Below are 26,773 nucleotides of genomic sequence, written 5' to 3'. Positions count from 1 at the left end.
CTGTCTGAATTACTGTGCTTCTCTCTCTAGACCGGTCTGAATTACTGTTCTTCTCTCCCTAGACCTGTCAACTCACTGTTCTTCTCTCTCTCTCTCTCTAGACCTGCCAACTCACTGTGCTTCTCTCTCTCTCTAGACCTGCCAACTCACTGTGCTTCTCTCTCTCTCTAGACCTGCCAACTCACTGTGCTTCTCTCTCTCTCTAGACCTGCCAACTCACTGTGCTCTCTCTCTCTAGACCTGCCAACTCACTGTGCTTCTCTCTCTCTCTAGACCTGCCAACTCACTGTGCTTCACTCTCTCTAGACTGGCCAACTCACTGTGCTTCTCTCTCTCTCTAGACCGGCCAACTCACTGTGCTTCTCTCTCTCTCTAGACCTGCCAACTCACTGTGCTTCTCTCTCTAGACCTGCCAACTCACTGTGCTTCTCTCTCTCAATAGACCTGCCAACTCACTGTGCTTCTCTCTCTAGACCTGCCAACTCACTGTGCTTCTCTCTCTCACTAGACCTGCCAACTCGCTGTGCTTCTCTTTCTCTCTAGACCTGCCAACTCACTGTGCTTCTCTCTCTTTCTAGACCTGCCAACTCACTGCGCTTCTCTCTCTCTAGACCTGCCAACTCACTGTGCTTCTCTTTCTAGACCTGCCAACTCACTATGCTTCTCTCTCTCTCCAGACCTGCCAACTCACTGTGCTTCTCTCTCTCACTAGACCTGCCAACTCGCTGTGCTTCTCTCTCTCTCTAGACCGGCCAACTCACTGTTCTTCTCTTTATCTCTAGACCTGCCCACTCACTGTTTTTCTCTCTCTTTCTAGACCTGCCAACTCACTGTTCTTCTCTTTCTAGACCTGTCAACTCACTGTGCTTCTCTTTCTAGACCTGCCAACTCACTGTGCTTCTCTTTCTAGACCTGCCAACTCACTGTGCTTCTCTTTCTAGACCTGCCAACTCACTGTGCTTCTCTTTCTAGACCTGCCAACTCACTGTGCTTCTCTTTCTAGACCTGGCAACTCACTGTGCTTCTCTTTCTAGACCTGCCAACTCACTGTGCTTCTCTTTCTAGACCTGCCAACTCACTGTGCTTCTCTCTCTCTCTAGACCTGGCAACTCACTGTGCTTCTCTTTCTAGACCTGCCAACTCTCTAGACCTGCCAACTCACTGTGCTTCTCTTTCTAGACCTGCCAACTCACTGTGCTTCTCTTTCTAGACCTGCCAACTCACTGTGCTTCTCTTTCTAGACCTGCCAACTCACTGTGCTTCTCTCTCTTTCTAGACCTGCCAACTCACTGTGCTTTCTCTTTCTAGACCTGCCAACTCACTGTGCTTCTCTCTCTTCTAGACCTGCCAACTCAGACCTGACCTGCCAACTCACTGTGCTTCTCTCTCTCTCTAGACCTGGCAACTCACTGTGCTTCTCTTTCTAGACCTGGCAACTCACTGTGCTTCTCTTTCTAGACCTGCCAACTCACTGTGCTTCTCTCTCTTTCTAGACCTGCCAACTCACTGTGCTTCTCTTTCTAGACCTGCCAACTCACTGTGCTTCTCTTTCTAGACCTGCCAACTCACTGTGCTTCTCTTTCTAGACCTGCCAACTCACTGTGCTTCTCTTTCTAGACCTGCCAACTCACTGCGCTTCTCTCTCTAGACCTGCCAACTCACTGTGCTTCTCTCTCTTTCTAGACCTGCCAACTCACTGTGCTTCTCTCTCTTTCTAGACCTGCCAACTCACTGTGCTTACACCAGGGGTTGGAAGCAAAAGTATTTTCCAAACGCATCGTTTTTAACAAAACCATTTTTTTTGTTCAGTTCCATTGTTCTGACCAGCAAAATAAAGTTCTGAACCGGATTGAACCCCCAAATTAGTAGCAGTTTATATTGTTCCTTTTTAAACCTCTGCAATCATAGTTTAAAAAAAACATTGAACTCAACATTAAATGACTTTACCAATCAGTGCGGATATAGTAGCTTGCTATGGAGTGGGCAAGCTGTAGTTGTTTACATGCAATTGTAGGGAGTGAGATGTGACTAAAATGTTGTGGGTGGGAAGAGAGGGTGGAGGAGGAGGCTTGAAGTGCTGGGCATCTTGTTTTGAACTGCATGATTTTCCGGTTTTCAGTTCTGTTCACTGAACCGGTTCCAACCCCTGGCTCACACACAGCAAGCTGAAAACTCAGGCAGCACTGAAAGACGCACCTCTGTTCTGACATACATTCACAATGTATGGATTGTTTATAGTTAACAATAGCTTGAAAAAGTCTGTGCTGTCTAATGTTGGTAAGAGATCCAGAACCTAATTGCACTTGGTCCATTGTGTTCAGGCCAATAATCATACTTTAAATAGGTAATTATTTCACTATCAACATATTAACATATTAACTGAAACAAGGCCAATTTTGTACAATAATAAAAAGCCATGAAAATGTCTGTTAATACTCTACCAAATACACAACCTTTTTCGTAGTCCACTAAATGAGGACTGTACATGAACTGGCACACTGGCATAACAGTCATGGACACAAAAACACAATCAATCAACCAATAGATATGGTATCGCAGAATGCCTGGAGAGCTTCCAGCGCCCCTCTCTGGTCCTCTGTAAAGTGTGTAGTATATTATGTCTACAACAGCACCAAGAACTGGAGAACAGCTGAACACTAGACAGTTGGATAAATGAAAGTGGACCGTAGCCACATGTCCTTCTAGACACACGTAGTCTTATTGAGCGCTCTGAAGCTGAGATCTTTTCACTTGGACGTGTTTTTCTACACAATCAACTGTACAAGTTGCAAGGAATTGGGTGCAATATAACTTCACACAAATAGATACCTGACTTGATGCATACATTGTCCAAATGAATAATAATACACGGTATTTTGTTTATACAGCACTTTTCAAGGATCCAACGTCATTATTATTATCATTATTATTTTCAAAATGTATGTTTAATCACATAAATACTTAAGATGCCCTATTTAGGGCGTATGAGGTCCCGTCAAGTTAAATGGAAGATTTTGATCTGTAGGTTAGTTGTGTTGCAGTTTAAACTGTCCTGTTAGCAGGTTGGTTGGCCTGCAGTACTCACCTCCCAACACCAGGGGACCTCAGTGGATCATTATTCAGTATTTGCTGAAATAAGGCTTAACTCTTGTATGTCTGTGTGGTGTCTTAAAAAGATAAGCAGATACAGATTCTCAGCCTTAGTAACCTCTCAGGGCCAGAGCAGAACCCATCCAGAATACACCTTTAACCTTGACCCTAACCTCTAACCTTTAACCCTAACCCCACCCTAACTGACCCCTATGCATGGCTCTGACCCCAGTGTATCTTAGGATAATCTGACACTGTAGCCGGAATGGAAAATCAATGTTTAAGTAATTGGTAGGCATCTTGACAGAGTGTCGTCGTGAATACGGGGACATGGGCTAGTGTTAGTACAGGGATACGTGCCCCCTATCCTTCCTCGTTCTCCCTCCATCCTCCTCTCCCCTCTCTCTTCCTTCGGGGTCTAGAAGGGGGAGGTGGGGGAGCGGACGGTGTCAGCGGAGCTAGGAGATGTGGGGGAGGGGCTGGGGGAGTAATCTTCTGACTCTGAGGTAAAGTCAGCGGGAGAGAGGGCAGGGTTATTGGAGCTGTGGGCAGAGCTTTGGCTGGCACTGGCAGGGAAGCCGGTTGGTTGGGGGCAGGGGCGGGGCTTCAACCTCACATCCTGCTGGTGTCTTAGTCTGAAATCCTGCCGCTCCTTATCAAGAGGGGTGGTCTAAGAGGGAGAGGGGAGAGAGAGGAAGGAGAAAGAGGACAAAGAGAGAGAGGCAGAGAGACGGGGATAGAAGGGCAAATAGAGAGAATCAGAGAGAGAGGAAGAGAGAGAGGAGGGAGAGAGGCAGAGAGACGGGGAGAGAGAAGGGGGAGAAAGAGGACAAAGAGAGAGAGGCAGAGAGACAGGGGGAGTGAAGGGCAAATAGAGAGAATCAGAGACAGGAGCGAGAGAGGAGGGATAGAGGCAGAGAGCGGGGGAGAAGGGGAGAAAGAGGCAGAGAGAGAGAGAGAGAGAAGGACATGCATTAGATGTCAGGGTTACATGTGAAGAACCTAATGTTTTGGGCTGTACACATTCTGAACAGTCCTAAACACCTACACAGCCTTGAGTAAGAATGACTAAGGGGGATCCTTACTGTGATAATAACAGTGTGGTGTGGTGTGATGGTGTGTGTGTCCCTACTGTGATAACAGACACTCCAGCAGTGGTGCTGCAGGCTTTAGGACCCGTGTTGAAGTGTTTCTTAATCTTCCCAGCCACAGAGAGCTGCTGGTCTTTCACTAATCGGCCATCATCCTGGAACACAGACAGAACCTCTGATAGAGCTGGTCAAGGAACACACACACAAGCACGCACGCAGACACACAGACACACACACGCAGACACACATACACACAGTAGACCTACCATAGGTATGTTCTATGAGGTATGTTTTAGGTACTCACATTGACCCAGGGGTGATCCAGAACCTGCAGAGCTGTGTATCTCTGTTCCACCTTCACCTGCAGCATCCCAGTAATCAGCTCCTACAATAAATAAACTTGCTTATTTGTATTTATTTTTTACAAACATTTGTCAATAAGTGCAGGGATAGAACCATAGACCAACCTTAGCAGTGACAGACACGTTGTCCCAGGATGGGGAAGGGAAGTCTAGTTGTCCCATTAGAATCTGGTCCAACAGAATCTCCTGGTCCTCACTGTTCCTGGACAAACACATGAAAGTAAGTAATTATCATCAGTATTATAATGTGATTTTCTATCTGGGTATACTGAAATACTAAGAGCAGCACACTAAAACTTCAGCCGACATCAGAAGCTTTTTACTATGAATGCGATCTCTGCAAACTGACTTATTGTCGGTTGTCTAGTGCGCTGAGTTAGAGCATGTCTGGGATTTAATCCCGGCCTATGACAAATCAGACATAGAGCAGTACTGACCCACTGAAGGGTTATAATGGTATTGTCTAGCTAGATATCATAGAGCAGTACTGACCCACTGAAGGGTTATAATGGTATTGTCTAGCTAGGTATCATAGAGCAGTACTGACCCACTGAAGGGTTATAATGGTATTGTCTAGCTAGGTATCATAGAGCAGTACTGACCCACTGAAGGGTTATAATGGTATTGTCTAGCTAGGTATCATAGAGCAGTACTGACCCACTGAAGGGTTATAATGGTATTGTCTAGCTAGGTATCTACTGACCCACTGAAGGGTAATCATTGTCTAGCAGTACTGACCCACTGAAGGGTTATAATGGTATTGTCTAGCTAGATATCATAGAGCAGTACTGACCCACTGAAGGGTTATAATGCTATTGTCTAGCTAGGTATCATAGAGCAGTACTGACCCACTGAAGGGTTATAATGGTATTGTCTAGCTAGGTATCATAGAGCAGTACTGACCCACTGAAGGGTTATAATGGTATTGTCTAGCTAGGTATCATAGAGCAGTACTGACCCACTGAAGGGTTATAATGGTATTGTCTAGCTAGGTATCATAGAGCAGTACTGACCCACTGAAGGGTTATAATGGTATTGTCTAGCTAGATATCATAGAGCAGTACTGACCCACTGAAGGGTTATAATGGTATTGTCTAGCTAGGTATCATAGAGCAGTACTGACCCACTGAAGGGAGGGAAGCCACACAGCAGGATGTATGTGATTACTCCAGCTGCCCAGATATCGACCTTCAGCCCGTACCTGTCAGAGAACAACACACACACCTGTTAGATGACAATACACACACCTGTCAGAGGACAACACACACCTGTCACATATAGACGTACCCTGTCTCAGCAATGATCTCAGGTGCTACATAGGTGGGGGTGCCACAGACCAGGTAGAGGAGTCCATCCACCAGGCTAGCCAAGCCAAAGTCTCCCAACTTCAGAGACTTACTACCATCCTGATGCTCATACACCTGGGACATACAGTGAAGCATAGGCCGGGATTCAATGGAGGGCGCGTTACAGACTTTTAAAGGTCATCTATGGTTGAGTCGACATGCACAGCATTTCCCCTGAATGCGATCTCCCTGAACGTCAGGCGTTTAAAAGGTGCATTGTATGGTGTGCCCCACTTTAACACACCTTGCATTGAATCTCGGCTAGATATAAACATAAATAAACAAACACACAAAAACATAATGCGCGCACACACACACACACACACACACACACACACACACACACACACACACACACACACACACACACACACACACACACACACACACACACACACACACACACACACACACACACACACACACACACACACACACACACACACACACACACACACACACACACACACACACACACACTCTCTCTCACCAGCAGGTTCTCAGGTTTGATGTCTCTGTGCACGATGTTGAGGCTGTGCAGGTACTTGATGGCACTGGCCAGGTTATACAGCATCCCACTAGCATCTCTCTCTGTGTATTTATTAGAGGAAGTGATGGCATCAAACAGGTCACCCCCCTGTGGACCAATACACACATTACACCTCACAACACAGAGTTGTAATGAACAGAACTCACCTGCATGACTCTATTCATAACAGGGTGTAATCTATGAAACGCATGACCAGGTACAGCTCATCTTGAGCAGCTTGCCAGGGTCTAAGCTCAGGACCACTCAGCCCACTGTCTGTGCACTTTCCTCTCTGTATCCCTCACTAAACCTGTCTCCAAAATCTACTGTTCTTCTCGTTCTCCTCAAACTCACCTTGACCAGCTCCATGACCAGGTAAAGCTCGCTGTAGGTGTCCATTTCCTCGATCAGCAGAACGATGTTGGGGTGTTTGACACGACGGAGGATGGACACCTCGTTCTGGATCATGTGTTCCTGGGGAATAACAACAAGGAATGGTCAGGTTACAGTTATTAATAGTATTCATAATAGTACTGTAGTACAGGTAATAATAATATAACAATACTACTACTATCAAACTACTGGAGACCATGCAGTCATTTTCATTAGGTGGAGGATACACAAGGAAATATTCAGCGACTTAACGGTCTGCTACTATGAGCTGAGCAAGTCCCATGTTTAGGCAAATTGACAGTGGCGCGACCCCTCGATAACCATTCTGAAGAGGTAGGGTCTCACTAGCTCGCTTTGACATCCTGCTTGAAAGGCATTAGCGAATGTCATGTGTTCCGAAGATACACCCACAAAAAGAGAGCTCTGTGATTCCTTACTACTCTGTAGCTTTCGTTATAACCGGGCTGATATAGGAGTAGTTCTCACCTTTCCCCTACATTTGCCTTTGTTGATGATCTTCAGGGCATATTCTCTGCCGGTACATCTCTCCACACATTCTTTAACCACAGCAAAGGTACCGTCACCTAAAGTCCTCCCCACCTTGTACCTCTCAGCGATGGACGGAGGGACGGAGGGACATTCATCACTCAGCAGGTTCAGCTCCGCTATCAAACCAGGCAAACAGGAGAGTTCGGTCATGTCTGCTACTGCACTCTCCACTCCACAGTCCCCAGACTAATAATGGCTAAATTAAATCTGTATCGAGGAAGATCAGTGCTATAGCGCAATTTACATTTAAAGGTAATTTCCAATTGAGCCGACAAATGCAGCGTCTACCGTAAATGCAGTTTCCGTGAACGTGGGAACATTGCCTTTAATTGTCAGTTGCGCTATAGTGCTGATCTTCGGCGTTATGGATTAAATCTAGGACTACATCTCTGTCCCATAGGCACCATATCGCCTATACAGTGCACTACTTTTACTTACTTTGTTTACTGACTTTTTTCTGCACTGGTCAAAAGCAGTGCACTATAAAGGGAATAGGATGCAATTTGGGACACTACCAATGCCTTCTAGCGCATGCTCAATGGGAAGACTGCCAATGCAGTGGAGCATGCATGGAGCATGCTCAATGGGAAGGCTGCCCTTAAACATGTATACAGTATGTCCTCTCTCCTCTCTCCTACCTTCACTACCTGCTCCGTCTCCCTCATCCATGGAGCTACACACCTTGGTGGAGGCTAGAGACAGGGACGAGCCACTGTGTTGGGACCCCTGAGAGAGGGAGAGATCATAAATGCTTTTTGAACACATGGATGTTGACAGTTTGGGCATCTATAGACTATCTCTGGGGGACTATCTATAGGGGACTATCTATAGGGGACTATCAATACGGGACTATCAATGGAGTATTATATATAGGGGACTCTCTATAAGGGACTATCTATAGGGGACTGTCTACAGGGGACAAGGACCATGCCCTAGGACCATGCCTCAGGACTACCTGACATGATGACTCCTTGCTGTCCCCAGTCCACCTGGCCGTGCTGCTGCTCCAGTTTCAACTGTTCTGCCTTATTATTATTGGACCATGCTGGTCATTTATGAACATTTGAACATCTTGGCCATGTTCTGTTATAATCTCCACCCGGCACAGCCAAAAGAGGACTGGCCACCCCACATAGCCTGGTTCCTCTCTAGGTTTCTTCCTAGGTTTTGGCCTTTCTAGGGAGTTTTTCCTAGCCACCGTGCTTCTACACCTGCATTGCTTGCTGTTTGGGGTTTTAGGCTGGGTTTCTGAACAGCACTTTGAGATATCAGCTGATGTACGAAGGGCTATATAAATACATTTGATTTGATTTGATTTGGCAATCTATAGGGGACTATATATAGGGGACTATCTATATGGGACTATCTATAGAGGACTATCTATATGGGACTATATATATGGGACTACATATAGGGGGCTCTCTATAAGGGATGTTTACATACACTTAGGTTGGAGTCAATAAAACTCGTTTTCAACCACTCGGTTAGGACATCTACTTTGTGCATGACACAAGTAATTTCTCCAACAATCGTTTACAGACAGATTATTTAACTTATAATTCATTGTATCACAATTCCAGTGGGTCAGAAGTTTACATACACTAAGTTGACTGTGCCTTTAAACAGCTTGGAAAATTACAGAAAATGATGTCATGGCTTTAGAAGCTTCTGATAGGCTAATTTACATAATCTGAGTCAATTGGAGTTGTACCTGTGGATGTATTTCAAGGCCTACCTTCAAACTCAGTGCCTCTTCGCTTGACATCATGGGAAAATCAAAAGAAATCAGCTAAGACCTCAGAAAAACAATTGTAGAACTCCACAAGTCTGGTTCATCTTTGGGAGCAATTTCCAAACGCCTGAAGGTACCACGTTCATCTGTACAAACAATAGTACGCAAGTATAAACACTATGGGACCATGCAGCCGTCATACCGCTCAGGAAGGAGATGCGTTCTGTCTCCTAGAGATGAATGTACTTTGGTGCGAAAAGTGCTAATTAATCCCAGAACAACAGCAAAGGACCTTGTGAAGATGCTGGAGGAAACAGGTACAAAAGTATCTATAACTACAGTAAAACGAGTCCAATATCGACATAACCTGAAAGGCCGCTCAGCAAGGAAGAAGCCACTCCTCCAAAACCGCCATAAAAAAAGCCAAACTACAGTTTGCAACTGCACATGGGGACAAAGATCCTACTTTTTGAAGAAATGTTCTCTGGTCTGATGAAACAAAAATAGAACCGTTTGGCCATAATGACCATCGTTATGTTTGGAGGAAAAAGGGGAGGCTTGCAAGCCGAAGAACACTATCCCAACCATGAAGCACAGGGAGTGGCAGCATCATGTTGTGGGGGTGTTTTGCTGCAGGAGGGACTGGTGCACTTCACAAAATAGATGGCATCATGAGAAGAAAGATTTTGTGGATATATTGAAGCAACATTTCAAGACATCAGTCAGGAAGTTAAAGCTTGGTCGCAAATGGATCTTCCAAATGGACAATGACCCCAAGCATACTTCCAAAGTTGTGGAAAAATGGTTTAAGGACAACAAAGTTAAGGTATTGGAGTGGCCATCACAAAACCCTGACCTCAATCCTATAGAAAATTTGTGGGCAGAACTGAAAAAATGTGTGTGAGCAAGGAGGCCTACAAACCTGACTCAGTTACACCAGCTCTGTCAGGAGGCATGGGCAAAAATTCACCCAAATTATTGTGGGAAGCTTGTGGAAGGATACTCGAAACATTTGCCCCAAGTTCAACAATTTAAAGGCAATGCTACCAAATACTAATTGAGTGTATGTAAACTTCTGACCCACTGGGAATGTGATGAAAGAAATAAAAGCTGAAATAAATCATTATCTCTACTATTATTCTGACATTTCACATTCTTAAAATAAATTGGTGATGCAAACTGACCTAAGACAGGGAATTTTTACTAGGATTAAATGTCAGGAATTGTGAAAACTGAGTTTAAATGTATTTGGCTAAGGTGTATGTAAACTTCCGACTTCAACTGTATATGGGACAATATATAGGGGACTCTCTATAGGGGACTGTCTATAGGGGACTATATATAGGGGACTCTCTGTAGGGGATTATATATATGGGACTATCTATAGGGGACTGTCTATAGGGGACAATATATAGGGGACTCTCTATAGGGGACTGTCTATAGGGGACTATATATAGGGGACTCTCTGTAGGGGATTATATATATGGGACTATCTATAGGGGACTGTCTATAGGGGACTATATATAGGGGACTCTCTGTAGGGGATTATATATATGGGACTATCTATAGGGGACTATCTATAGGGGACTATAACTAGGAGACTATCTACATGGGACTATATATAGGGGACTCTCTGTAAGGGATTATATATATGGGACTATCTATAGGGGACTATATATAGGGGACTCTCTGTAGGGGATTATATATATGGGACTATCTATAGGGGACTATATATATGGGACTCTATAGGGGACTATATATAGGGGACTATAACTAGGGGACTATCTAAAGACAGTCTTTAGGATACTATGGGCTCTGTTCAATCAGATCCTTTTTAGCCGACATCCGCATATCGGTGGTGTTGGCGGTGTCGGAGGTGGAACTGCGTTAGAGCTGTCAAATCTACAAGCGACTCCTGGAATTAAAACCTAAAGCCGACATTGCCCTTGGCTGCATGGAGTCGCATTAAGAGAAATCCCATGCAGCCTTGCTTACAAGTTCAAAAACTGGAATGTGAGACGTAATCTACACCTTGATTAGGCCGATAGAAATCCTCATTATTATGTTTAATGATTTTCAGTTTCAGCGTCATTATTTCTGTAGGCTATAGCCTACACTTTCTCGTTCTGAGCTTCTAATGGGAGTGGGACGGGTGTGACTTTGTGGCAATGATCAAGAGCAGCTGCTCTCCGATGCTCCAATGCAGCTACACCTCCAATACCGCCCAAAACATTAGCTATGTGGGTGGCAGCTATAACCGGTTAACGATTGATCCGATTGAACATAGGCTTATGTTAATAAAGCGTTGTGATTATATTAGTAAAGCATTGGGTGGTCCTACCCTGCGTCGTTGGAGACTAGCAGGACTGGTGGGAGAGGGGCTGGGGGACTTCCCTGAGCGAGGAGTCGACAGCTGACTGCCTGCCGTCCCATTGGCTACAGTACAGACACAAGAGGTTAGAGGTCAGTGAAAGACACTGCTCATTCAGTTGGTTGCTGATAAGAAGGGTAAACACACATTGCTGAAAAATTACAGATGTTGATTCTGCAGGTAACTTATGCACCCACGCACGCACGCACAAAAACACACACACTCACAGGGCCATACCTGAACCTGAGCTTCGGCGTGAGCCTCCTCCTCTGGGTGAGTAGCGTCCCAGCAGAGAGGAGATCCGACCGTATGACGTCGACTTCACCACTCTACACTCTGGAGGGAGAGGACACACAGTCAGATATACCACACACACACACACACACCCATACACACACACACACTAATTACTCCCGTGACATTCTAATTTAAATGTTATGGTACTGTTATCATAACTATCTCACCACTCTCATCTAAGAGGAAGTCATCTTGGTAGCGAAACTTCTCTGGACCACAGGCCATAAAGATGTCATCGTCACCAAAGAAGTCCTGAAGGCATGTCACCTGGAACAGATCGACAGATAGATAGTGTCAGTCACCTGGAACAAGGATACCACAAACAAACTAGTCTTTACATGACTTTATTATATTTATTATTGATATGACACAGACAGGTAGCCTGGGTACCAGACCTGTTTGTGCTATCATTCCAATCATTGCCACTCCTTGTCATATGCCACACTTCTGATGGTGTTTGACCTATGACAAGGAGTGGCAAGGATTGGAATGACAGCACAAACAGGTCTGGTACCCAGGCTACCGGTATGTGTCATATCAATAATAAAGATAATAAAGTCATGTGAAGACTAGTTGTTTGTGGTACAATAGTACGCAATTGTACGCAAGTATAAACACCATGGGGCCACGCAGCCGTCATACCGCTCAGGAAGGAGATGCGTTCTGTCTCCTAGAGATGAACGTACTTTGGTGCGAAAAGTGCTAATTAATCCCAGAACAACAGCAAAGGACCTTGTGAGGACCTTGTGAGGAAACAGGTACAAAAGTATCTATATCCACAGTAAAACAAGTCCTATATCGACATAACCTGAAAGGCCGCTCAGCGAGGAAGAAGCCACTCCTCTAAAACCGCCATAAAAAAAGCCAAACTACAGTTTGCAACTGCACATGGGGACAGAGATCATACTTTTTGAAGAAATGTCCTCTGGTCTGATGAAAAAAAGTAGAACTGTTTGGCCATAATGACCATCGTTAAGTTTGGAGGAAAAAGGGAGAGGCTTGCAAGCCGAAGAACACCATCCCAACTGTGAAGCACAGGGGGTGGCAGCATCATGTTGTGAGGGTGTTTTGCTGCAGGAGGGACTGGTGCATTTCACAAAATATATGGCATCATGAGGCAGAAAAATGTCTCTGGTACAGAGACTAACAGACTGGGTCTATCTCTCTCTGAACTGTACTTCCTCCCCTCCCTGTTTAATCTGAGCCTAGATGAAAGTCTTTGTCCTCCCTCCCCGTATCCCTCCCACTCCTCTCTCCCCCCTTCCCTGTAAACCCACTCCTCTCTTCCTTCCCTGTATCCCTCCCCTTCCCTGTATCCCCCTCCTCTCTCCCCCTTCCCTGCCTCCCCATCCTCTCTTCTTCCCCTTCCCTTTATCCCTCCCCCTACTCACTCCCCGCTTCTCCCACCTCCTCACCCCCTCCTCCGTATCCCTCCACTCTCCCTACTCGCCCTGCCCCCTAACTGTTAGAACTGTTAAGACTCCATGGATTGAGGAGGAATTGAAAAGCTGTATGGTTGAAAGAGATGGGGGGGAAAAGGAGTGGCTAATAAGTCTGGCTGCATATCTGACTACCTGACTTACGGCAAACTGAGAAATGCTGTGACTAAACTCAACAAAAAGAAGATAAAAATGTAATATGAAGCCAAGATCAATGATATAAAGAATGGAGTACTTTAAATGAAATTATGGGCAGAAAGACAAATTCAACTCTCCATGTTTAATCTAATCAGATGGCTTATTCGTCAGAAATCATTTGATGTTGCCAAATATTTTAATGATTATTTCATTAGCAAAGTGGACAGACTTAGGCAGGAAATGCCAACAATGAACAGTGAGCCATCGTACTCATACATTTTTTTTTAAATGAAAAAATGAAAAGATTTGTAAGTTTGAATTTTGTAAAGTTAGTGTTTGGAAATGATTGTTTTCGATCAATAATGACAAACCTCCTGGCATTGACAACTTAGATGGAGAGATACTGAGGATGGTAGCTGACTCTATAGCCACTCCTATCTGTCATATTTTTAACCTGAGCCTAGAGGAAAGTCTTTGTCCTCAGGCCTGGAGGGGAGACAAAGTCATTCCGCTACCCAAGAGTGGTAAAGCGGCCTTTACTGGTTCTAACAGCAGATCTATCCGCCTGCTGCCAGCTCTTAGCAAACTGTTGGAAAAAAATGTGTTTGACCAAATAGCCAGCAGCATACCACCCAGCATACCACTGCTGGCTTGCTTATGAAGCTAAGCAAGGTTGGTCCTGGTCAGTCCCTGGATGGGAGACCATATGCTGTTGGAGGGCCAGTAGGAGGCACTCTTTCCTCTGGTCTAAAAAATATCCCAATTCCCCAGGGCAGTGATTGAGGACACTGCCCTGTGTAGGGTGCGGTCTTTCGGATGGGATATTAAATGGGTGTCCTGATTCTCTGAGGTTGTTAAAGATCACATGGCACTTATTGTAAGTGTAAGGGTGTTAACCCTGGTGTCCTGGCTAAATTCCAAATCTGCCCCTCAAACCATCACGGCCACCTAATAATCCCCAGTTTACGATTGGCTCATTCACCCCCCTGTAACTATTCCCCTGGTTGTCGCTGGAAATGTGTTCTCGGTAAACTTACCTGGTAATATAATGGATTTAAAAAAAATACAATGCCATTTCTCTGTAACCAAATGAACAACAGACTTCAGCATGCTTATATTGAAGGGTGTTCAACATGTACTCCACTGATGATTTGTTGAAAGAAATTGATAATAGGATTGTGGCAGCTTGTACTGTTAAATTTCAGTGCAGCCTTTGACATTATTGACCATAACCCGTTGTTGAGAAAATGTATGTGTTAGTGCTTTTCAACCTCTGCCACATTGTGGATTCAGAGCTATCTATCGAATAGAACTCAGAGAGTTTTCTTTAATGGAATCTTCTCTAATGTCAAACGTGTAAAGTGTGGTGTACCACAGGGCAGCCTCTAGGCCCTCTACTATTTCATATTTTTACCAATGACCTGCCACTGGCATTAAACAAAGCATGCATGCTGATTATTTAACCATACATGCATCAACAACCACAGATAATTAAGTCACTGAAACCCTTGACAAAGAGTTGCAGTCTGTTTTGGAATGAGTGGCCAGTAATAAACTGGTTTTGACCATCTCTAAAACGAAGAGCATTGTATTTGGCACAAATCACTCCCTAAGTTCTAGACCTCAGCTGAATCTGGTAATGAATGGTGTGACTGTTAAAGAAGTTGAGGAGACTAAATTACTTGGTTTTACCTTAGATTGTAAACTGTCATGGTCAAAACGTATAGATTTAATGGTTGTAAAGATGGGGAGAGGTCTAGCCGTAATAAAGAGATGTTCTGCTTTTTGACACCACATTCCCAAAAACAAGTCCAGCAGGCTCTAGTTTTGTCTTATCTTGATTATTGTCCAGTCTTGTGGTCGAGTGCTGCAAAGAAAGACCTAGTTAAGCTGCAGATGGCCCAGAACAGAGCGGCACATCTTGCTCTTCATTGTAATCAGAGGGCTGATATAAATACTATGCTGCCAGTCTCTCTTGGCTAAGAGTTGAGGAGAGACTGACTGCATCACTTCTTCTTTTTATAAGAAACAATGCGCTGAAAATGAAAAAAGGTTTGCATAATCAACTTACACACAGCTCTGACACACACACTTACCCCACCAGACATACCACTAGGGGTCTTTTCACAGTCCCCAAACCCAGAAAATATTCAAGAAAGCTTACAGTATTATATAGAGCCATTATTGCATGGAACTCCATTACATCTCATATTGCTCAAATTATCATGGTTTCAAAAACAGATAAAGCAACACCTCACGGCACAACGCCTTCCCCCTATTTGACCTAGACAGTTTTTGTGTATGTCTTGATATGTAGGCTACGTGTGCCTTTTAAAATGGATGTTGTTCTGTTCTTGTCTATTAATGTTCTGTAATGTAATGTTTCATGTTTTGTGTGGAACCCAGGAAGAGTATCTGCTGCTTTCGTAACAGCTAATGGGGATCCTAATAAAAATATATATATATGAAAAATACCCCCTCCTCCCCACCTCCTCTCTTTCCTCAACTTCCCCACCTCGCCCTCTCCTCTCACCCCCTCCCCACTTCTCCCACCTCCTCACCCCTCCCCCATATCCCTCCTCCTTGCTCCCTGACCCCCACCTCCTCTCCCCCTCCCTGTCTTCACCTTCCCCATCTTCACCCTCCCTGCATTCTCCTCCCTCCCTCCCCCAGACAGTCATATAGGCCTAAAGTAAAGCATGCAGTCCTAATGGATGTACATGAAAAATACTGACTCATACTTACAACATTCCCATTGGAATTAAATGCCTCCCACTCAGAGACAGGCTTTTACAGAGACAGGCTGTTTCAGAGACATACTTTTTCTAAGACAAGCTACTGACAGGCTGTAAGGCAGGAGGTAGCCTAGCAGTTAAGAGTGTTGGGCTAGTAACCGAAAGGTCGCTGGTTAAGGTCCCGGAGCCGCCTAGGTGAAAAATCTGTTGTGCCCTTAAGCAAGGCACTTTTAAATTATTTAAAGTATGTCAAGATGGGGAATGTATTCATATCAATAACAGGTACAAATAGTCAGGTTGAATATGATTACAGGAGCAATCAGTAACAGAATATTAATGTACTGTAACACTAATCAAACAGACTAAGTAATCATACCACTATGTGTCTGGATATCTGAAATGAGCCAATAACTAGTATATAAATCTCACTGGGTGTTTATGAAGAGCAGAGTTCCAGCAGGCTCCTATATTACTACAACAGCATCGCAAATGGCACCCTATTCCCAAATTAAAAGTAGTGCACTATTTAGGGAATAGGGTGTCATTTAGGACACAAGCCTGCAGCTGCAGTGGAGGAGATAAATTATGACTGGCTTCCGAGCTGCAAGTCAGCACAATATAGCTCCATTACTGTACTGTAGAAGCTCCCTAACCCACAGTTTCTGTGGAGTCAGACACTTAGCAACACTACATGAAGCAACGCTCAATTCATCACTCAGCTTACAGTACTCACATTAGTCCAGTATTCTCAGCCTGTATTTTCACCCCAGACAGATCACGTCAACAGGTCAACTTCACAGCTGATGTTCAGAAAACATTTTAGTGCTAGGCCGGGATTCAATCTGTATAACGCTGTCAACAATTAGGTTTTTAAAGGCAATGTCACCACGTTTGCAGATATTGCATTCGTAGTAAATGTAGACACAGTCGCGATCAGATTGAATCACGATCCTTGTCTGGCACTGTCTGAACAACGACAGAGTCCCTTTCCCAGTAAAAGGAATTTACTGTGCAGTAAATTTACTGTGCTTTACTGTGCAGTAATAAGACAGCAACAACACAGTCATAACAGCAACAACACAGTCATAACAGCAACAACACAGTCATAACAGCAATAACACAGTCATAACAGCAACAACACAGTCATAACAGCAATAACACAGTCATAACAGCAATAACACAACAGCATCATCTGATCTGTCCATCCATGTTAGGAGACGAGAGCTACTGAAGCCAAACATCGACAGGCAATAAACCTCAGGCAGCAGTGACATCTCTACCACATCGCACGGGTGTGTGTGTGTGTGTGTGTGGATTGATTGCACAATCACCAATGAGAGGCCCAATCAAGGTCAACAGGCACACACACACACACGCCTAACAGTGAAACAACAGTCAGACAGAGTTGCCAAGCACTGAAAAGTATAGTAGATCAACCCTGATACCCACTGTATAGAACTGTACTCTATAGCCCAACCCTGATACCCACTGTATAGAACTGTACTCTATAGCCCAAACCTGATACCCACTGTATAGAACTGTACTCTATAGCCCAACCCTGATACCCACTGTATAGAACTGTACTCTATAGCCCAACCCTGATACCCACTGTATAGAACTGTACTCTATAGCCCAAACCTGATACCCACTGTATAAAACTGTACTCTATAGTCCAACCCTGATACCCACTGTATAGAACTGTACTCTATAGCCCAACCTTGATACCCACTGTAAAGAACTGTACTCTATAGCCCAACCCTGATACCCACTGTATAGAACTGTACTCTATAGCCCAACCCTGATACCCACTGTATAGAACTGTACTCTATAGCCCAACCCTGATACCCACTGTATAGGACTGTACTCTATAGCCCAACCCTGATACCCACTGTATAAAACTGTACTCTATAGCCCAACCCTGATACCACTGTATAAAACTGTACTCTATAGCCCAACCCTGATACCCACTGTATAGAACTGTACTCTATAGCCCAACCCTGATACCCACTGTATAGAACTGTACTCTATAGCCCAACCCTGATACCCACTGTATAGAACTGTACTCTATAGCCCAACCCTGATACCCACTGTATAGAACTGTACTCTATAGTCCAACCCTGATACCCACTGTATAGAACTGTACTCTATAGCCCAACCCTGATACCCACTGTATAGAACTGTACTCTATAGCCCAACCCTGATACCCACTGTATAGAACTGTACTCTATAGCCCAACCCTGATACCCACTGTATAGAACTGTACTCTATAGCCCAACCCTGATACCCACTGTATAGAACTGTACTCTATAGCCCAACCCTGATACCCACTGTATAGAACTGTACTCTATAGCCCAACCCTGAAACCACTGTATAAAACTGTACTCTATAGCCCAACCCTGATACTCACTGTATAGAACTACTCTATAGCCCAACACTGATACCCACTGTATAAAACTGTACTCTATAGCCCAACCCTGATACCCACTGTATAAAACTGTACTCTATAGCCCAACCCTGATACCACTGTATAAAACTGTACTCTATAGCCGAACCCTGATACCCACTGTATAGAACTGTACTCTATAGCCCAACCCTGATACCCACTGTATAGAACTGTACTCTATAGCCCAACCCTGATACCCACTCTATAAAACTGTACTCTATAGCCCAACCCTGATACCACTGTATAAAACTGTACTCTATAGCCGAACCCTGATACCCACTGTATAGAACTGTACTCTATAGCCCAACCCTGATACCCACTGTATAGAACTGTACTCTATAGCCCAACCCTGATACCCACTGTATAGAACTGTACTCTATAGCCCAACCCTGATACCCACTGTATAGAACTGTACTCTATAGCCCAACCCTGATACCCACTGTATAGAACTGTACTCTATAGCCCAACCCTGATACCCACTGTATAAAACTGTACTCTATAGCCCAACCCTGATACCCACTGTATAAAACTGTACTCTATAGCCCAACCCTGATACCCACTGTATAGAACTGTACTCTATAGCCCAACCCTGATACCCACTGTATAAAACTGTACTCTATAGCCCAACCCTGATACCCACTGTATAAAACTGTACTCTATAGCCCAACCCTGATACCCACTGTATAAAACTGTACTCTATAGCCCAACCCTGATACCCACTGTATAGAACTGTACTCTATAGCCCAACCCTGATACCCACTGTATAAAACTGTACTCTATAGCCCAACCCTGATACCCACTGTATAGAACTGTACTCTATAGCCCAACCCTGATACCCACTGTATAGAACTGTACTCTATAGCCCAACCCTGATACCCACTGTATAGAACTGTACTCTATAGCCCAACCCTGATACCCACTGTATAAAACTGTACTCTATAGCCCAACCCTGATACCCACTGTATAGAACTGTACTCTATAGCCCAACCCTGATACCCACTGTATAGAACTGTACTCTATAGCCCAACCCTGATACCCACTGTATAGAACTGTACTCTATAGCCCAACCCTGATACCCACTGTATAGAACTGTACTCTATAGCCCAACCCTGATACCCACTGTATAGAACTGTACTCTATAGCCCAACCCTGATACCCACTGTATAGAACTGTACTCTATAGCCCAACCCTAAAATCTATTAGTTTACTTAGGGGCACAGGGAGCATATTGGCCTCATAAACCAACAACTGAAGAAACAATGATATTGACCTGGAAGTGTGTGACTGGAAAACTCTTGTCAATACATTCTAATTCTATCATAATTATTTAATGAGACAGTGAAGTTAAACTGAACCGGATGAACAGGGTGAACCGCATACATTACAGATGAATCCCTGAATGCATTTCATCTGCATGAAATTGATGATAGAATATACAGCTACTATCTCCGGTCATGTCTGGGCCATACGAGTACCCTGCACCATTCTCTAGCCTTCTGCAATAGCACTGACATACTGTTCTGCAACACTGAGCCACACACACAACATTCCCACTGCACCACTCTGCCGCATAGGCTGTTCCATAGCAACCAGCCCAGGCAACCAGATCACCATAGAAACCATCCAGGAGAGAAAAAAGGAAAACTACATCGGCGTTTCTTTGATAGAACCTATATAAGAGAGGAGAGACTGACTACTAATAGGCATATCACAACTACGCAACATGTTTCCCAACTCTGCTTGCATCTTTCTCATTCACTTCTCCTATTTACTCTCTCTAGGGGCTGAGTCACTGGCCTACTGGTTCTCTTCCATGCCGTCCCTAGGAGGGGTGCGTCACTGACGTGGGATGAGTCACTGACGTGGTCTTCCTATCTGGGTTGGCGCCACCCTCCCTTGGGCTGAGCCGTGGCGGAGATCTTTGTGAGCTTTACTCGGCCTTGTCTCAGGATGGTAAGTTGGTGGTTGAAGATATCCCTCTAGTGGTGTGTGGGCTGTGCTTTGGCAAAGTGGGTGGGGTTATATCCTGCCTGTTTGGCCCTGTCCGGGGATATCATTGGATGGGGCCACAGTGTCTCCTGACCCATCCTGTCTCAGCCTCCAGTATTTATGCTGCAGTAGTTTATGTGTCGGGGCTAGGGTTAGTCTGTTATATCTGGAGTATTTCTTCCATCTTATCCGGTGTCCTGTGTGAATTTAAGTATGCTCTCTCTAAGTCTCTCTTTCTCTCTTTCTTTCTTTCTCTCTCTCGGAGGACCTGAGCCCTAGGATCATGCCTCAGGACTACCTGGCATGATGACTCCTTGCTGTCCCCATTCCACCTGGCTGTGCTGACCTGTTGCACCCTCGACAACCACTGTGATTACTATTATTTGACCATGCTGGTCATTTATGAACATTTGAACATCTTGGCCATGTTCTGTTATAATCTCCACCCGGCACAGCCAGAAGAGGACTGGCCACCCCTCATAGCCTGGTTCCTCTCTAGGTTTCTTCCTATGTGTTTGGCCTTTCTAGGGAGTTTTTCCTAGCCACCGTGCTTCTACACCTGCATTGCTTGCTGTTTGAGGTTTTAGGCTGGGTTTCTGTACAGCACTTTGAGATATCAGCTGATGTAAGAAGGGCTTTATAAATACATTTGATTTGACATTTGATTAGTAATCCTGAGTTCAGGACTCTGTGTGTTAAAGGGGTGTGTTCACAGGATTTATACCATATAGTCATCTGGTCATAAAGGCTATATTTCAAAAAGATTTAAAGATCATCCATTGGTCAATGTGTGAAAATGTCTCAGTGAAACTGTGCTCCTGAAACTCCTACTGACTTGGTTAATAAAGGATGTCAAACACAACAGACTGAGTCCCAGAAACCTACTAACTCTGCTAATTGCCTTATAGCCCATCCCTCTGAGTCTGTGGGGAAAGCTAAGCATGAGAACCAGGCATTAACCTCGCTAATAAAACAGTAATTCATAACCTACCAGCTTCCCATCCACGGTGTACAGTCTCTTGACGACCCCAGAGTCCATCTTGATGGCATCTGTGATGTCAGAGAGGACCTGTTCGAAGGAGTGGGCCGTCTTTTTGTTGAGGAGGATGCGGACGGCCTTTCGAGGCTTCACCCCGCTCCGGATGATGGTGACCAGTTTGGGCCGGATGAAGTCCTTACTCTCCCTGGTCTCCGGGGCCCCAGCCTTGGCACTGCCCAGGGAGGGGGGGCCACGTGCCGAGGCAGCTGTCTTCACCCCAACTGACCAGTTGGGGTTGACATTCTTAGTGTAGTCCAGCTTCCTGTATGGCTCTATGGAGCCACACACATAGCTCTCTCCTGCAGGTAGGCAACACACAGAGATAGGCCTACGTGGTCACAGCAACCATAGACTAACGTCACTGCATTCACCACGGGAATGAAACAGCTAGGAGATTTCAGTTATAGAGTTTACAGACCTACTGGAAATATACTTGCCTATCTGCCTACTATACAGGCCTACTGGACCAAGTTACTCACTGTACAGTGGTGAAACCCGGACAAATGCACAACTTATTTTGATCTTAGACTTCTACTGTCCCACCCCTTAGTGTTAGCTCCTCAATACTGTCTCATCCCACCCATTAGGGTTAGCTCCTCAATACTGTCCCATCCCACCCATTAGGGTTAGCTCCTCAATACTGTCTCATCCCACCCCTTAGTGTTAGCTCCTCAATACTGTCTCATCCCATCCCTATGGGTTAGCTCCTCAATACTGTCCCATCCCACCCATTAGGGTTAGCTCCTCAATACTGTCTCATCCCACCCCTTAGTGTTAGCTCCTCAATACTGTCTCATCCCATCCCTATGGGTTAGCTCCTCAATACTGTCTCATCCCACCCCTATGGGTTAGCTCCTCAATACTGTCTCATCCCACCCCTTAGTGTTAGCTCCTCAATACTGTCTCATCCCACCCCTATGGGTTAGCTCCTCAATACTGTTTCATCCCATCGCTATGGGTTAGCTCCTCAATACTGTCTCATCCCACCCCTATGGGTTAGCTCCTCAATACTGTTTCATCCCACCCTTATGGGTTAGCTCCTCAATACTGTCTCATCCCACCCCTATGGGTTAGCTCCTCAATACTGTCTCATCCCACCCATTAGGGTTAGCTCCTCAATACTGTCTCATCCCACCCATTAGGGTTAGCTCCTCAATACTGTCCCATCCCATCCATTAGGGTTAGCTCCTCAATACTGTCCCATCCCACCCATTAGGGTTAGCTCCTCAATACTGTCTCATCCCACCCCTTAGTGTTAGCTCCTCAATACTGTCTCATCCCACCCCTATGGGTTAGCTCCTCAATACTGTCTCATCCCACCCCTTAGTGTTAGCTCCTCAATACTGTCTCATCCCACCCCTATGGGTTAGCTCCTCGATACTGTCCCATCCCATCCCTATGGGTTAGCTCCTCGATACTGTCCCATCCCATCCCTTAGGGTTAGCTCCTCAATACTGACCCATCCCATCCCTATGGGTTAGCTCCTCAATACTGTCCCATCCCATCCCTTAGGGTTAGCTCCTCAATACTGTCCCATCCCACCCCTATGGGTTAGCTCCTCAATACTGTCTAATCCCACCCCTATGGGTTAGCTCCTCAATACTGTCCCATCCCATCCCTTAGGGTTAGCTCCTCAATACTGTCTCATTCCACCCCTATGGGTTAGCTCCTCGATACTGTCCCATCCCATCCCTATGGGTTAGCTCCTCGATACTGTCCCATCCCATCCCTATGGGTTAGCTCCTCAATACTGACCCATCCCATCCCTATGGGTTAGCTCCTCGATACTGTCCCATCCCATCCCTTAGGGTTAGCTCCTCAATACTGACCCATCCCATCCCTATGGGTTAGCTCCTCAATACTGTCCCATCCCATCCCTTAGGGTTAGCTCCTCAATACTGTCCCATCCCACCCCTATGGGTTAGCTCCTCAATACTGTCTCATCCCACCCATTAGGGTTAGCTCCTCAATACTGTTTCATCCCATCCCTATGGGTTAGCTCCTCAATACTGTCTCATCCCATCCCTATGGGTTAGCTCCTCAATACTGTTTCATCCCATCCCTATGGGTTAGCTCCTCAATACTGTCCCATCCCATCCCTATGGGTTAGCTCCTCAATACTGTCCCATCCCATCCCTTAGGGTTAGCTCCTCAATACTGTCCCATCCCATCCCTTAGGGTTAGCTCCTCAATACTGTCCCATCCCATCCCTTAGGGTTAACGCCTCAATACTGTCCCATCCCATCCCTATGGGTTAGCTCCTCAATACTCTTTCATCCCATCCCTATGGGTTAGCTCCTCAATACTGTCCCATCCCATCCCTTAGGGTTAGCTCCTCAATACTGTCCCATCCCATCCCTATGGGTTAGCTCCTCAATACTGTCTTATCGCATCCCTTAGGGTTAACTCCTCAATACTGTCCCATTCCATCCCTTAGGGTTAGCTCCTCAATACTGTCTCATCCCACCCATTAGGGTTAGCTCCTCAATACTGTCTCATCCCACCCCTATGGGTTAGCTCCTCAATACTGTCCCATCCCATCCCTTAGGGTTAGCTCCTCAATACTGTCTCATCCCACCCATTAGGGTTAGCTCCTCAATACTGTCCCATCCCATCCCTTAGGGTTAGCTCCTCAATACTGTCTCATCCCATCCCTTAGGGTATGGTTAAGGGTTAGCTTACCTTCCTCCAGCTGTTCCATGCCCAATATCTTCTTGGTCCCGTCAATAGAGTAGATGGTCCGGACCCCCTGGGGCAAGTTCACATTATCTGACAGGGAGCGGGTCAGATCGGCTAACAGGGCGTCTATAGACCGAAACCTGTCCTGGGAAATAGCGTAGACAATCCCTTTGAAGTAGCGGTCTCCGTTTCGGTAAAAGCGGACCTTCTTGGCCTTCTTCTCCGAGGCCAGGGACTGCAGTGTCCGGGTCCTGTACAGACTACAGTGGGCACTGTGAGTGGGGCTCGGCAGCCCGTTGTTCCTGGAGCCTCTGCGGGTGTTTCTCTGGGCTTTCTCCCGCTCGTCAAAGTGCTCCAGCTCCATTACTGTAATGGTGTTACACAGAAAGAGCCAAATCAGGGAGGGGAACATTATGAACGAGAAAATTCAAACATCAAGCATATTTTCCTTTGCAGAATAAACAAGCCATTCTTTAGTTTTAGTTGAATGCCATATAGGCCTACTGGGGAGAGTAGAGTCCATTCAGTGGTGCTGAATGGACAGCGCCGCAGGTGCGGTTCTGCTAGCTACCAGCTAGCTAGTCTGACAGGTAGGCTATAGCGGTCGCAGTAGTCAGAATGAACTCCCCGGTGACAGCGTGACAGCGCCGCTAGCTAGCCAGATAGAATTCTGCTGTTTGTGGGCAGTTTGTCACATACTGAAAATTAGCTATTTCTGAGGGACATAAAATCTGATTGTAGGCTATAGCACGCTCGCACATGTCATGCTCTCTAGTTTCGTCCCCCACCCAATTGGCAATGTGATTCTAATCAAATGTAATGTTTGTTTTGATCATATTCATTTCTGACAATATAACTCAAGCTATTGTTAAATGACACGGAAGAACACATTATGGCATCTTAAAATATGTTTTGGGCAAAGAATTGCTTACCTTTAATTGAAGTCTGATGCAGGCAACCGCGTCAATTTTTCAGCAATTGCATATAGCAGCTCTTCAATAGACTTTGTCAGTGCTGATATGTGTAGTATAATGGCCCGAGCGATAGAAAAAGCATCCGTCCCTTTGTTGCCCTGTGATTGAGCAAGTGTACGCTGCAAGAGCTACAGCTGGTTTCTGTGTCTTAAGCAGTGATTTCCAGATGGCCGTCCCTCATTGACATGCAGGCCTTCCGAGGGAAGCACCAAGCATCTCACCTCGCGAATGCTCCCTCCTCTCTCATCTTCTCTCCTCCCCTCTAGATGCGCTGAAACAAGGGGCGTGGTGCAGGCGGTCATTACACTGCTAGCCCCTCAGTGCACTAACGGCACTGACAGACACGAGGATTTTCAGCAACATTCTTGTTGATAACGCAGATAGATAGATACAGGTTTATGTGGCAAAATACCTTTTCTCTTGACAATGCTAGGATAGGTTAGAGTTATAGACCCCCTCCACCCATAATCAGTGGAGTATTCCAAATGTAATGGCAGCCTATTCCCTATATAGTGCACTACTTTTGACCAGGGCATAAGGGTCTGGACAAAAGTAGTGCAGTAGGGAATAGGTTCCATTTGATAAGCAGACATGGGCGTCTGTATGCTGGTGCTGAGGAGGATGTCTAGCAGTGTCTGAATTTGTGTACCATACTGCATGCACAAACACAGGGCAACCAAACCCAAACCTGTCTAACAATCTAATAATGATAAAGCTGTACACACAGAGAGAGCGAGCGAGAGAGGGGGGAGAGAGAGAGAGAGAGAGAAGTGGAGACAGAGAGAGAGAGAGGGAGAGAATGAACAGAGCTGATTGTCAGATCATTAACAACACCCTCAGGTTATGTACAGTACCCGTATTGATGATTGGGCAGACAGATGGAAAATACAGTTGTGACCTGATTGGTTGTCTAACTCAGGGGTAGTGGTATAGGGAGACAGTGAGCTGTAATGTTGTCTGACTCAGGGGTAATGGTATAGGTAGACAGTGAGCTGTAATGTTGTCTAACTCAGAAGGTAGTGGTATAGGGAGACAGTGAGCTGTAATGTTGTCTTACTCAGGGGTAATGGTATAGGGAGACAGTGAGCTGTAATGTTGTCTAACTCAGGGGTAATGGTATAGGGAGACAGAGAGCTGTAATGTTGTCTAACTCAGGGGTAATGGTATAGGGAGACAGTGAGCTGTAATGTTGTCTAACTCAGGGGTAATGGTATAGGGAGACAGTGAGCTGTAATGTTGTCTAACTCAGGGGTAATGGTATAGGGAGACAGAGAGCTGTAATGTTGTCTAACTCAGGGGTAATGGTATAGGGAGACAGTGAGCTGTAATGTTGTCTAACTCAGGGGTAATGGTATAGGGAGACAGAGAGCTGTAATGTTGTCTAACTCAGAAGGCAGTGGTATAGGGAGACAGTGAGCTGTAATGTTGTCTAACTCAGGGGTAATGGTATAGGGAGACAGAGAGCTATAATGTTGTCTAACTCAGGGGTAATGGTATAGGGAGACAGAGAGCTGTAATGTTGTCTAACTCGGGGGTAATGGTATAGGGAGACAGAGAGCTGTAATGTTGTCTAACTC

At 45.3% G+C, this 26,773-nt stretch overlaps 1 protein-coding gene across 24 annotated transcripts; it reads right to left on the bottom strand.

Moving 5' to 3' along the window:
- Nucleotides 1–438: 438 nt before the first annotated feature.
- LOC112266947 (serine/threonine-protein kinase DCLK1-like) lies at nucleotides 439–25,461 on the bottom strand. Of its 24 annotated transcripts, none has more exons than XM_042297310.1 (19): nucleotides 25,155–25,461; nucleotides 24,226–24,588; nucleotides 21,496–21,842; nucleotides 11,928–12,027; nucleotides 11,701–11,799; nucleotides 11,434–11,528; nucleotides 7,999–8,086; nucleotides 7,298–7,476; nucleotides 6,773–6,892; nucleotides 6,380–6,526; nucleotides 5,831–5,964; nucleotides 5,667–5,744; nucleotides 4,649–4,745; nucleotides 4,486–4,566; nucleotides 4,223–4,336; nucleotides 1,364–3,760; nucleotides 1,151–1,278; nucleotides 944–1,067; nucleotides 557–613 (listed from the first exon to the last, which is right to left on the bottom strand). In XM_042297310.1, exons 2-16 carry the CDS (start codon nucleotides 24,584–24,586, stop codon nucleotides 3,509–3,511), a joined length of 2,292 nt encoding a protein of 763 aa, XP_042153244.1. In that variant the 5' UTR covers nucleotides 24,587–24,588; nucleotides 25,155–25,461; the 3' UTR covers nucleotides 557–613; nucleotides 944–1,067; nucleotides 1,151–1,278; nucleotides 1,364–3,508. The 24 variants fall into 24 exon arrangements, with proteins under 24 accessions (XP_042153255.1, XP_042153263.1, XP_042153249.1 ...); XM_042297311.1 differs by having other exon boundaries at nucleotides 558–580; nucleotides 913–1,067; XM_042297320.1 differs by lacking the exon at nucleotides 557–613 and having other exon boundaries at nucleotides 651–1,067; nucleotides 1,364–1,398; nucleotides 1,430–3,760.
- Nucleotides 25,462–26,773: the final 1,312 nt, after the last annotated feature.

This window comes from Oncorhynchus tshawytscha, linkage group LG14, assembly GCF_018296145.1.
Source record: "Oncorhynchus tshawytscha isolate Ot180627B linkage group LG14, Otsh_v2.0, whole genome shotgun sequence".
NCBI lineage: Eukaryota > Metazoa > Chordata > Actinopteri > Salmoniformes > Salmonidae > Oncorhynchus > Oncorhynchus tshawytscha.
The sequence above is the reverse complement of the archived record's forward strand: the minus strand, read 5'-3'. Positions and strand labels throughout refer to the sequence as shown.

What these genes read in the sequence shown, in the direction of transcription:
- LOC112266947 (XM_042297321.1), bottom strand. Translation starts at nt 24,586, where the DNA reads ATGGAGCTGGAGCACTTTGACGAGCGGGAGAAAGCCCAGAGAAACACC. An exon ending in ACACCGTGGATGGGAAGCTG is followed by an intron (nt 12,028 to 21,495) that starts GTAGGTTATGAA and finishes GATCTGTTCCAG; the next exon opens with GTGACATGCCTTCAGGACTT. An exon ending in GAGATCATTGCTGAGACAGG is followed by an intron (nt 5,745 to 5,830) that starts GTACGTCTATAT and finishes GTTCTCTGACAG; the next exon opens with GTACGGGCTGAAGGTCGATA.